Here is a 13,330-nt window from a genome sequence, read left to right on the forward strand (position 1 = left end):
AGAGATGTGACCACAGAGGAACTGCACTACTACGGGTTATATTCAACCCTAACCTTTAAGTTTGCTGTTTCAACACAATTGCACATAGAAAGTGCAATTCCACTACGCACAACTATTAGTTGAAACAGAAAAATGAGTTTTGCGGTCTGTGACTGATAGCAGCTACTTCTACTGTTCAAAATAGTAAATCATTCAGAGGATAATTCACTGTAGCACAAGTTTGCTTCATATAACTCATTCAAATACATACAAAATATGACAAACACCACACCATTCCACAGTGAAGTTAACATATTTTAATTCTTTAAGTGCCATTCATGCATATTGGGGATGGGGGTGGGATAGACAATTCTAATAACACTGGAGTTATTTTACAGCACTAAACCAATACAAAGAGTAGCTGTGTCACCTCATTGGACAGCAAAAGTAATAAACCGTGCAATAACCAAAAAAAGGACAAAAAGAAAACAAAATACAAGAAATGACAAAGACAGAATCAAAAACAGAAAAACAAACAGTCAACATTGAAACACTGAATGTAGAACCATAGTACAGGTAAAAGGTAGTGTCACACAAAAAGCCAACGCATTTTCATCACATATATACAATATAGATATATACATACTGTGTCACCCTCTGATTGGACAATAACAAAATACTCTATTCTTTTCCCTCCTCTCATGAGTAAGTCCCACCCCTGCCTTGATGCCCCACCCCCAAGAGGAAAAAGGGATGATTGAAAATACATTTATTTACAAGAAGCACAACACACCAGCACTGAATAAAATAGGCCTCAATCAGCAGTACTTGTTGGCAGTTCTCCCATGTAACAAGGCTTATTTTCTTTTTCTTTTGTTGATATCATAGTAATCTCTCTGGCAGGTACATCTCCAGTGGTATTTTAAAAATTGAGTTGTCTTTTCAAACAAAATGTACTCGCTCACACGGACAGACACACAGACTCAGTAAAGAGGGTGATGCATAAACCTGATCCAGTCATTGTCTTTCCCCTACTCGTTCATGTGCATCACATCCATGAGCTCTTCCCCGCCTTTCCCATCTCCTCTTTGCGCTGTGGGGGGTGGGTTAACAACTACATACCCTTTGACGGTCCTCTAGTGTTTTTCCATTAGTGCCCTCATCATTACCAGTGATGAAATGCAACATACCAAACATGCCCTGCCAACCATGGGCTGCCAAGACTTCCCTATCACATTTAGATCCACATTCTAACCATCTCCCCCGAAACACCCATTCCTTGGGTCAGTCTCAATAGTCTACAGGACCCAAGCTGACCTTATCTAGCAGTCAAATGGTAAATTCACAATCACTACTTCTTCATAAAGTATTCATTGTTCACTAATGAAGGACTCAATGGTTGAGAATCTGAAGTAACCTTGGCATTGTAACTGAATGAGCATTCTGACTGTTTTAAAGGGATACTGTGAGATTCTGGCAATTAAGCCATTTTTCTACTTACCCATACGCTGGCGTACCTGCAGACTTCCAGTCAATGTGCTAACAGAGGCTTGCGAACTACCTCTTAACTTCCTTTATACTGCACAGAGACATAAAAGGGTATCCCACGAGTTCATCGGACTCTGGGTAAGTAGAAAAACAATTGTCCGAATCTCTCAGTATCCCTTTAAATGACTGACTGACTTGATTTGGGCCAATAAACAAAGCCTAAACACTCAATGGGTATCCACAGGCAAGAACATGAGCCACACACAACGGTTGTTTAAAATACAAGGAACATTTGGGAATCTAACCCAAAACCAGCTACAGGTAAAGGTAGAAGTAGTAAGACATGATGGATAAAGACGGAGGAAAAGCAACAAATAAAAACAATTAGCCTAAAATATCAAAACGATGGGTAGTATGAACCATTTACAGAGTGAACTGGCTGGCAAAAGATCTGTACAACCTTGCAGACACGCCTGGCAGTATATGTTTGTGTGAAAAGCTCTAGTTCCATCCAAGCTTCCCCACTTATGTCTTCTGCATCCTGTTTCAAAAGGACAGCCACACAGTATCTACACATGTATACTAACTGTTACAACAGACAAAGGTGTCTGGGCTCAGCTGTGTTAATGTGATACTACAAACCTTGTCGCGATTGTCGTTAGATCACACACACACAAAAACAACAACATTTTCAGCAATGGAGAGAAACAAAATCCAACCCAAGCTTTAGTTTATCTAAGGGGGGGTGGGGTGGGGGGCAACAGTGAATGTTTAGTTAATCTCGGGGATCCGTAGTGAAAGAAACAAAGTGAAAAGGTAAGCTGAACGGTGCTAGACTCAGCCCAAGCTCCCATATAGGTAGCGCAAAGCAACCATGTTGAGGGTTCAGGACAAGTCCGATTCAGTAGCCACTAAGGGACATGACAGGTGAACAGGAGTGTTTCCAGCACCACTCGTCTCCCACCCATCTTCTCTCTCTCTCTCTACTTGGCTGTTGACCAGAAAAAGTGCTAATTTCTCTGCATAAGAAACCCTGCCTAAAAAAATGCATATCTGCCTCTAACCGTTCATTTCTCTTTTTTTGTGCATCTGATTTGTGCTCATTGATAGCATATGCAGATGATTGCAGCAAACAATCATAGCCCTAAAATTACATTAAAATCACACACTCATACACACACACACACACCACATTCCCATTGTTTTTTTTTTATTTTATTGTTCATGATTGTATTACAGCATATTCTCTGCCTTGCAGTGCAAGTCTGACTGGGTCACAGCAAGGAAGATATCGGGGGAGATTGATACTGATTCAGATGTATAGCATCTGAATGAAGAACATTCCTACTGCATGGCTTGTAGTAGACCTTACGACTGAAAAATGAAGTTAGCCTGTACATTTCCTGCATCAGAAGAGAATAGGGAGATATCCTACACTTCTTTGTGCAGCATGTGCACTGAATTGAATAGGTGAAGAGACACCTACAGACAATAGGCGTACACATGTACTCAAATTCATTGTGTATTAACTATTACTAGTGAAAGGATGTAGTGATTGAGAATGAGACTGTACTTGCAGTCTAAGTATTATTCAACAAGTCAAACAAAGAAAAGAAGGTGAAAAGGAGGTTTGGATTTCTTACAGTCACCCACTCATGCATCTTTTTCAGTCTTGGAGTATTGGAGATTAAAAAGGTACGATACATTGTTGACAGAATAGACACAAAACCACAAATACTGCCGGTAATGTTGCTGAATTTCCACAATTAGCTTCTTTTTTTTTTTTTTTATGGACCAGATGAGTTGGTTAAAGGACAACTGGATGGATTACTCTATGATGAAGCATCTGTGATCTTTATATCAAGCAGAGTTCAATGCAAAACACCCTGGTCATAACGTAACCTCAGCTACTGTAAACCTAACCTCACTACCAATAAACCCACCATTGGGGATCCATCGTCCACCCAAAAGTTGACCAACAAGCACCTTCACGTTACTCAAAAAGGCTGCCTGCGTTTTCCATAAAAGAACAACAACGAAAATGAAGAGAGAAACTCATCCACGAAGCAGCTGAGGCCTAAAGTCAACACGAGAAGGATAACAAGCCGAAAAAGGTCGCTCAAATCACACAACAGTTACGGACGGACCTGGGGAGACTTTGGATGGCTGCTGGCTGGGAGAGGGGGGCGGAGAGGGCTGGCCGGAGAGGGCTGGCCGAGGGATGAAGGCTGGAGCATGTGTTTTGACATGAACGTGTGCTACTTGCCTCGTCAAGACAAGCACATAAGCCACCACTTAAACATGTTTTACTAAATATGATTGTCTTCAAAGTAACACTTTTTTTTTTGTACGTTTTGTTTTTGTTTGTAAAAATGTCAGGACTCTGAAGTCTCTCTCTTGCTCTCTCCTCCGAAAGTGACACCTGTTCTATGGTTCTGTATCCCAACAACAACAGTTCGTCTCCTTTTACTGTGAGCGTACAGCTCAGCCTGGCTTCTTCCTCATACACTCATCTCCTCTGCACCTCCTGGACGCTCCTCGTTAGGGGCAGAACATCTAACGTTAGACAATGGAGTCCCAGTCAAAGTCATCCTGGATGTCATCTGCTGGCATGCGGTGCATCTGGAAGTTTCTGGGAGGGATCATGTGCTGCTGGTTCATCTGCGCATGGTGTCCTAAGAGAGGGAGAGAAGGGGAATGAGGGCATAGTACATATACACTGTAGAAGCATCATTGGTTAAAGGAGTCGTTTTGGGCTTCCGAGTGGCGAAGCAGTCTGAGGCACTGCATCTCAGTGCTAGAGGCCTCACTACAGACACCCTGGTTCGATTCCAGGCTGTACCACAACCGTCCGTGATTGGGAGTCCCACTGGCCCAGCGTCATCCGGGTTAGGGTTTGGCCGGGGTAGGCCATCATCGTAATTAAGAAGTTGTTCTTAACTGACTTGCCTAGTTAAATAAAAGGTTAAATAATTGTTTTGAAATAAAAGTAGTCAAATGGGGAAAGGACTTGTCAAGGTGTTGTTCTAGTGCTTGTTTAATGTGGAAGGACAGGTTTGATGGATACCTAGTGCACTGTAGAGACCATGCCCTTGCCTGAGACCTAGGTTAGTGATTAGTTGAATGGGGGCTGCAGCTGTACTGTACCTGTCATGTGGGGGTACCCTGGGGGCCCCATCATAGACATGCTCTGTCTGGAATCCATGTAGAGATTTCCTGTGGAGAAAAATACCAACTTCACTGAAATACCACAATCCCAAAATAATGTATGCGCTAGCTTAAACAATCCTGCTCATCCCCAGCATTATTGCAATGTAAGTTCACATAAGAGGAACATGTCGTCAATGTCCTGATAATGGGAGTGGTCTGAAATGCTAAATGCAATCATAGTGTGAGCTAGGATGTAGATGAGGGTCACTGACCTGTGGTGATGTGCTGGCTGGGCTTGTTGGGGTGCATGGAGCCATGGCATACGGGTACGGGCGGCGGCTGCACTGCCCCCTGTGGCTGAATGACACCAGTGCGGGTGAAGAACTGGTTGATAGACGAGCAGAGGTCAGCGATCTGGGTGGGCTCCAGGGACCAGTTGTTCAGCTCTGCTTGTCTCATGCTCTCCTTCAGTCCTGCACGGGGTCAGACCCAAATGCAACATGAGCCAAGGAAAACAGCAATACACAGCCACCTCTGCAGCACACCCGTCAAACCGTATCAGTAGTACTAGCTGCCAGTCACAACAGTGGAGTTCTAAAAATCACACCACATAAAAAACGTCAAGAGTTTGTAAAAAAAAACATGTATTACACATAAATACATTTTAGCAGTGAAATCTAATTAAAACCTATTTTGCAATTGTAGATTGTATACTCAGCTAGCACAGATTGGAATATGTTCTGGGATTCATTGGATGGCATTGAGGAGTTTACCACAGCCACCTGCTTCATTACCATCCTTGAGATGTTTCTACAACTTGATTAGAGTCCACCAGTAGTAAATTCAATTGATTGGACATGATTTGGAAAGGCACACACCAGTCTATATAAGGTCCCACAGTTGACAGTGCATGTCAGAGCAAAAACCAAACCATGAGGTCGAAGGAATTGTCCGTAGAGCTCCGAGACAGGATTGTGTCGAGGAAGGGAAGGGTACCAACACATTTCTGCAGCATTGATGGTCCCCAAGAACACAGTGGCCTCCATCATTCTTAAATGGAAGAAGTTTAGAACCACCAAGACTCTTCCTAGAGCTGGCCGCCTGGCCAATCTAAGCAATCGGGGGAGTAGGGCCTTGGTCAGGGAGGTGACCAAGAACCCAATGGTCACTTTGACAGAGCTCCAGAGTTCATCTGTGGAGATGTGAGAACCTTCCAGAATGACAACCATCTCTGCAGCACTCCACCAAACAGGCCTTTATGGTAGAGTGGCCAGATGGAAGCCACTTTTCAGTAAAAGCCACATGATAGCCTGCATGGAGTTTGCCAAAAGGCACCTAAAGACTCTCAGACCATGAGAAACAAGATTCTCTGGTCTGATGAAACCAAGTTTGAACTATTTGGCCTGAAACCTAAGCGTTACGTCTGGAGGAAACCTGGCACCATCCCTACGGTGACGCATGGTGGTGGCAGCATCATGCTGTGGGGATGTTTTTCAGCTGCAGGGACTAGTCAAGATCGAGGCAAAGATGAACGGAGCAAAGTACAGAGATCCTTGATGAAAACCTGCTCCAGAGCTGGGGCAAAGAATCACCTTCCAACAGGACAATGACCCTAAGCACACAGCCAAGACAATGCAGGAGCGGCTTCGGGACAAGTCTCTGAATGTCCTTGAGTGGCCCAGCCAGAGCATGGACTTGAACTCGATCGAACATCTCTGGAGAGACCTGAAAGCAGCTGTGCAGCAATGCTCCCCATCCCTTCCTGACAGAGCTTGAGAGGACCTGCAGAGAAGAATGGGAGAAACTTCCAAAATACAGGTGTGCTAAGCTTATTGCGTCATCCCCAAGAAGACTCGTTGCTGTAATCGCTGCCAGAGGTACAAGCATTTCGCTACAATCACATTAACATCTGCTAACCAGGTGTAAGTGACAATAAAATTAGATTTGATGTGCTTCAACAAAGTACTGAGTAAAGGGTCTAAATGCTTATGTAAATGTGATAGTTTTTTTTTTCTAAGTCAAGGGGTCTGAATACTTCCCGAAGGCACTGTATCCCAATCAGATGCCATGGATTACAGGCAACATCCGTAGTCTGACGCTCGTCGGATGTGGCAGGACTTGCAAACTATAGTCCTTGTGCCCAAGAATGCCAATGTGACCCATCTATGGCCCCGTAGCACTCACATTTGTAGCCATGAGAAGAAAAAAAAAACTTTGAAAGGCTGGTCATGGCTCACAAACACCATCATCCCAGACACCCTAGACACCCTAGACCCACTCCAATTCGCATACCGCCCCAACAGATCCACAGATAATGCAATCTCTATTGCACTCCACACTGCCCTTTCCCACCTGGACAAAGGGAACACCTACGTGAGAATTCTGTTAATTGAATACAGCTCAGCGTTCAACACCATAGTGTCCTCCAAGCTCATCACTAAGTTAAGGACCCTGGGATTAAACAACCTCCCTCTGCATTTGGATATTGGACTTCTGACGGGCCGCCCCCCCAGGTGGTGAGGGTAGGCAAAAACACATCCGCCACACTGATCCTCAACATGGGGGCCCCCCGGGGGTGCGTGCTAAGCCCCGTCCTGTACTCCCTGTTCACCCACGACTGCATGGCTGCACACGACACCAACACAATCTTTAAGTTTGCAGACATAACGGTGGTAGGTCTGATTACCGACGACGAGACAGCCTACTTGGAGGAGGTCGGAGACCTGGCAGTGTAGTGCCAGGACAACAACCTCTTCCTCAACTTCAGCAAGACAAAAGAGCTGATTGGGGACTACAGGAAACGGAGGGCCAAGCACGCCACCATTCACATTGACAGGGCTGTATTGGAGACGGTCGAGAGCTTCAAGTTCCTTGGTGTCCACGTCACTAAGGACCCATCATGGTCCAAACACACCAACATAGTCGTGAAGAGGGTACGACAACGCCTCTTACCCCTCGGGAGTCTGAAAAGATTTGGCATGGGCCCTCAGATCCTCAAATGTATCCGGCTGCACCATTTAGAGCATCCTGACTGGCTGCATCCAGTTTGTATGGCAACTGCTCGGCATCCAACCGCAAGACGCTACAGAGGGTAGTGCGTACGGCCCAGTACATCACTGTCATTTCATACTTCAATCAATCACCTAACCAAACCTACATGTAGATATTACCTCAAATCACCCCAACTACCTCACTTGGGACTGGTACTCCTTGTGTATAGCCTCGTTATTGTGATTTTATTGTGTTACCATTTTCTTTATCCATTTGCAAATGTTATTCATTTTTAACTGCATTGTTGGGAAAGCACTCGTAAGTAAGCATTTCACAATAAAATCTACACTTGTATTCGGTGCATGTAACAAATAAAATAACATTTGTAATTGGATCAACTCTGTGACCTGCTGAGCTACACTGCATTTGGTAATTAAACTTGAAGGCTGCGTTCTTTAATTGAAGAGCTCCTTCAAATGAAACCCTTGATTGGCAACACTTCAGCACACCAACAAAAGAGCTCCAATAAACTTGCCTGTTGGTGCTCATCACAGGCATTACGGCATGAAATAATTTGGATAAAATGACTCTTGTAATCACAAAAAACAGCTTTTGAAATGTTGGTAAAAAAAACAAACAAACACAGGTTGACAATAAGAATAATAAAAATAAAGACAAGTGTATAATTAGTTAGCTTATTGAGGCTTAAGTTGGATATGCCAATGCAATGGAACTGCATTCACAATCCTTCATGGCCGCACCTTGAAAAGGTGAGAGGTCGACATCAGCCCAGTTATAACTGCTGGCAATACGGCAGCTCTCTTTCAGTGCGTCCAGATTGGGGTACCAGTCAGAGGGCAGGCCTGCAAACACAGAGGGGAGCACAGATTGGTTTTTAGAGGCTGGAGAGGAATCAGCATTTATTTTGAATTTTTTTAAACAGTACTCTACTTTGGCCACGGGGTGGAGTCGGTTCCCTCTGAAAAGGTTGCAGGGCTCCAGAGGTACTGTCTGCTGTCTGGATGCAGCATTTGCTTTGTTCTCATTACAGCAAACCGCATAAATCAGATAATAATTTACTGTCTGTTGACCAAAAGCAGGTCTCTGTACTTTATGCAGAATAAATACGGAGGTAGCCAGGTCCAGCTGTGTCTCACTGGGTTATCTCTGAATGCATCTGAATGTGTGTGTGTGTGTGTGTGTGTGGTGCAGAGGAAAGAGGCAGGTCTTACCTGTGTTGCAGGCCATCTGTTGCTGGGCAGGATGGGGCTGGTGAGCCAGGCTCTGGTGCTGCTGCTGGGAGGGGTGCTGGCTGTGCTGCTGGGAGGGGTGCTGGGTGTGCTGTGCGTGTTGGGAGGGGTGCGGCGTGTGCTGCTGCGGGTGCTGTGCGTGCTGCCCATGCTGAGAGTGTGGAGGGTGCTGTGGGTGCTGGGTGTGTTGGCTGTGTTGGCCATGTTGGTTGTGTGGGCCATGCTGGCCGTGCTGGGAGAGGTGCTGTGTGTGGGGCGAGCCGTGGCCCGGGTGGGTGTTCTGGCCAGGGAGCTGGGGAGGGTGGGACAGGGGCACCTGGCCACCGCTGCTGGAGTGGTTGTTTGTCAGGCTGTTCTGGGTGCTGATTGTGCCACTGGGGGAGTGCTGATAGGAGCAGGCTGTATGGGTCTGCTGGGACGACTCCGTCGGCATGCCCATCAAACCTGGAAGTCCATATACACACAGTCATCCTTATTACTCTGTGCTTCGACAAAGTCATTATTTGATATAAACATACAATGCAACAAACTACAACGAACCACTTAAATATTGCAGATAAGTCATTAACACCAAGGGGGCTTGTAGGTTTCAGTTGTAAAAGCACCCATTCAAGTTAACGACGACATCATGCAATCAGTGGATCTGGGATTCCCTTGTTCAAGGAGCACTACACTTGACACAGCTGCCATTTTGAACGAGCAGCTAAAAGGAATGAGTGAGCAGCAGCAGAGCTTCTGAAAACCACAGAGTGCCCGGGCATTTCTTCTTCCGAACCCTGCAATTCTTTTGACACTTTTCATTGTGTTGCCGCACTATTTTGAAAAACAAGCACGACTGGAGCGCGAACATCTGCACAACCAAACAGCAATAATCTGAGTGTAGGGGAGCGGTTCTTAAGAGGCCCTGTCCATCACGGCTTTGGCACGGTAAAACCTATTTCACTGGAGTGCTTTTAGAGCCGACTCCAGCCCTGCCGCAATCGCCCCCAGAACACTCACTGCAGGGGTGACAAAGGTACATCTCTTATCGGTACAGAAAGCCCATTGTCCAACCAGGGAAATACAGAAAGCAATTAGCGCGCAGCCCCAGAATAATAATGCGAGCTCATTACCTATTATCAAAGCCGGTGAATTAGCTCACTGTCTACAGCACCAGGGTGTGAAATCCTCTCACTCGCATATTTACACTTTTTAATTGCAAGGGCTTGTCTGACTAAGAGATTTCACTTTTATGCATATATATATATATAAAAAAAAAGGTAACAACTTTAAACTAATGAAACCTAGATGATAGATTAAGGGAGAGGAACACTTTTGAAAACATTAGCATGAAATGCATTTGATTTGTGAAAGTAGGTTATACAAGAAAAAGCTTTGTCGGCGTTTGCCCATAACCCGCTTGTCAAGTGCTTTTTGTTCATCAGTCAATCAGATTACAAACAAAAAGCATTACGTTCTAAAGGGCTGCCAGGCTTTTGGAGTGCCACACTTGATCCGACCCTGTGCGATAGGCCTATACCATTATGAATATCATTGCTATGGAAAATGCGCCAACAGACAGAGGTTTGATGCTGCAATCTTGTAATCGCTCTGAAAAATAATGTATAAAACACTGTAAAAGATATACGAGACTACAGGCAGAGTAATAACAAAGCTGCATTTACACGTTTTACAAAACTGCATTATTCTGCTATGAACTCTGACTCTTTTGTGCATTCGCATTGGGAATGAGGCCAGAGGATTTAGCATGTGGCTTTAGCACACCGTAGACCGTGTAAACAGCCATATGGATTTGCACTAGAGCTACTGTCTATCGAATCCCTACTCATCCAACCCACTTAACCTAATTAGTGCCCATTCCACTCTCCTTCGACCAACTGTTTAGTGCAAAACAAAAGGCCATAGAATAATCCTGGCCTCTTGTGCACAAACTTGTCCACTACAGTACCTGATGTGTAACCCTTCTTGACGAGCACTCACCCTGTTGGCTGAAGGACTGCTCAAAGACAGACTTGTAAAGGCTGCGGAAGGAGGCACTGAGATCTTCAAAGTCGGAGAAGAGGAGTTGCTTGTCCCTCTCTGGCATACTGTACTGGGGCTGTGGCGGCTGCTGGAGGCTCATGGACTGAGACACCGACTCTTGATGGTTAGTCACCTGGGGAGGAAGAGAGAGCAGGAGAAAGAGGAGAGATAAGAGATTTGGGAGCAGTGAATTAAAACTATTCTGCTCTGCTTAGAACCTGAGGGCTCTTATTTCAGTCATTCAGTACAAGCTAGCGGTCACACCTCAGTCTAAAACTAACCACAATACAAACCTATTCCAGACAGACTACAACTTTCACTTTAACTGTTGAAGAGTGCTGATTACACCGTCAAACTGACTCTCGACTGGGAAACATACTTCTCAGAGACGTCGACAGATATCTGCACATAGAACTGCTGGAGAACAAGAGAAACTGAACCATTTCACGCGAAACATTTTTCTTTATTTAGTGCAACAGATCTAAGCATATATCTATATCTTAGTCCAGTCCACTAAGCTAATCGAACTTCTAAGACATAATGAACATGTATAAGCAGCTAAATATCAGTGTTCATTCTTCAACCTATCACCTACTTGCCTTTGACAGTCTTAATCGCTGCTTGCAGCCTCATCTCAAATAGTAACCAACATGAACACTAAGCCAATAACTCAGATGGCCGGCAAAATGTATTTAAAACAAAAATCAATACCAAAGCCTTGTACAAATAACCATTAATTTTAGTCATGTACGGCATATGCCTGGGGGTCAATTTTTATCTGCTGGTGTATGAGAGTGCAGGCAATGTTGTGCTCTAGCAAGACTGTCTAATGAAGTTTATCATGAGAAGAACACTAACATGGAGTCATCACTATTCTATAACTGAGGACACAAAATAGTCTACATTATTTAATTCCGCATCACAGAGGTAGCTTTCAAGCCATACCAGGTTTAACATGTGAAGGACACTAATAATTCAGCCATCACTACTCTATCGCTAGGGAGACTCCTTAAATTCACGTATGTTGGAGGCCACATTATTTACAACAGCAAAGGCTTTGAAGCCGTACTCGTGGGCTACGGTATAGATTGCCTTGCTATAGAACCCAGTCAGTGTGGCTGGCTGAAATGAGGCAGTAATAAGAAGAGACTGGTCTCAGCAGCACTGGAGAAACATCCATCAGTCTGAACAGATCGATGCAGAGAGCCTGGAGCAGAGAGCACCCTGGGAAGCGGGAAGACCACACCAAAGAAGGGGGCATCTCTGGTGGGAGGACATCACAGGCAGCAGCTCTCCAAGAACGTGTACAGATCTCTTTCCCTTAAACCCCCCCCTCCCCCCACCCCCCACCCCCTTGGTCAGGGGCACTGCCCTCAGAGTGGAGCTGCTTCACTGTGTTAAAGTTCCAGGCTTTCAGCTAACTAACCGCTATGTAACTGTGATACTGAGGTTAGGCATCGGCTTGCACGGTCTAAATGACTATGTCTAGTGGTGATGCAGACAGTAGCGGTTTTAGGATCTCAGTCTTAGAAGTATATAGTTGTCAGTGTGATTACAGATTGACATACATAGTCTAAATTACTGTATGTCTAGCTGTGATACAGTGACAGTGATTTGTGGTGTTTTTGGTCTTAGCTCGTGTTTAGCCGGGGCACTGTGGTTAGAGGTTGATATACGGTGCATTCGGAACCCTTAACTCTTTACGAATTTTGTTACGTTAGTCATTTTCTAAAATAGATTAAATCGTTTTTCTCCCCCTACCAATCTACACACAATACCCCATAATGACAAAGCAAAAACAGGTAAAAATGTTTTTGCAACCATCACATGTACATAAGCATTCAGACCCTTTACCTGTCTCTTATACACATCTAGATGTGTATAAGAGACAGCATGTACATAAGCATTCAGACCCTTTACTCAGTACTTTATTGAAGCACATCAAATCAAATGTTGTCACTTACACCTGGTTAGCAGATGTTAATGCGAGTGTAGCGAAATGCTTGTACCTCTGGCAGAGATTACAGCAACAAGTCGTCTTGGGGATGACGCAACAAGCTTGGCACACCTGTATTTTGGAAGTTTCTCCCATTCTTCTCTGCAGGTCCTCTCAAGCTCTGGCAGAAAGGGATTGGGAGCATTGCTGCACAGCTATTTTCAGGTCTCTCCAGAGATGTTCGATCGAGTTCAAGTCCAGGCTCTGGCTGGGCCACTCAAGGACATTCAGAGACTTGTCCCGAAGCCACTCCTGCGTTGTCTTGGCTGTGTTCTTAGGGTCATTGTCCTGTTGGAAGGTGAATATTCGACCCAGCTCTGGAGCAGGTTTTCATCAAGGATCTCCGTACTTTGCTCCGTTCAGCTTTCCCCTCGATCCTGAGTAGTCTCCCAGTCCCTGTCGCTGAAAAACATTCCCACAGTATGATGCTGCCACCACCATGCTTCACCATAGG

At 44.9% G+C, this 13,330-nt stretch overlaps 1 protein-coding gene across 1 annotated transcript in view; it reads right to left on the reverse strand.

Annotated features, from left to right (window-relative positions):
* Positions 1-281: 281 nt before the first annotated feature.
* LOC111969806 (forkhead box protein J3) overlaps positions 282-13,330 on the reverse strand; it is an 80,853-nt gene continuing 67,804 nt past the window's right edge. Inside the window, exons 7-12 of the mRNA XM_023996073.2 lie at positions 10,839-11,013; positions 8,841-9,302; positions 8,370-8,471; positions 4,890-5,090; positions 4,615-4,683; positions 282-4,142 (exon numbers count right to left, since the gene is read on the reverse strand). Of these exons, the coding sequence (XP_023851841.1) occupies positions 4,030-4,142; positions 4,615-4,683; positions 4,890-5,090; positions 8,370-8,471; positions 8,841-9,302; positions 10,839-11,013 (1,122 nt within the window). The 3' untranslated portion in view covers positions 282-4,029. The remainder of the gene's footprint in view (positions 4,143-4,614; positions 4,684-4,889; positions 5,091-8,369; positions 8,472-8,840; positions 9,303-10,838; positions 11,014-13,330) is intronic.

The sequence above is a fragment of the Salvelinus sp. IW2-2015 genome, linkage group LG11 (assembly GCF_002910315.2).
Source record: "Salvelinus sp. IW2-2015 linkage group LG11, ASM291031v2, whole genome shotgun sequence".
Classification (NCBI taxonomy): domain Eukaryota; kingdom Metazoa; phylum Chordata; class Actinopteri; order Salmoniformes; family Salmonidae; genus Salvelinus; species Salvelinus sp. IW2-2015.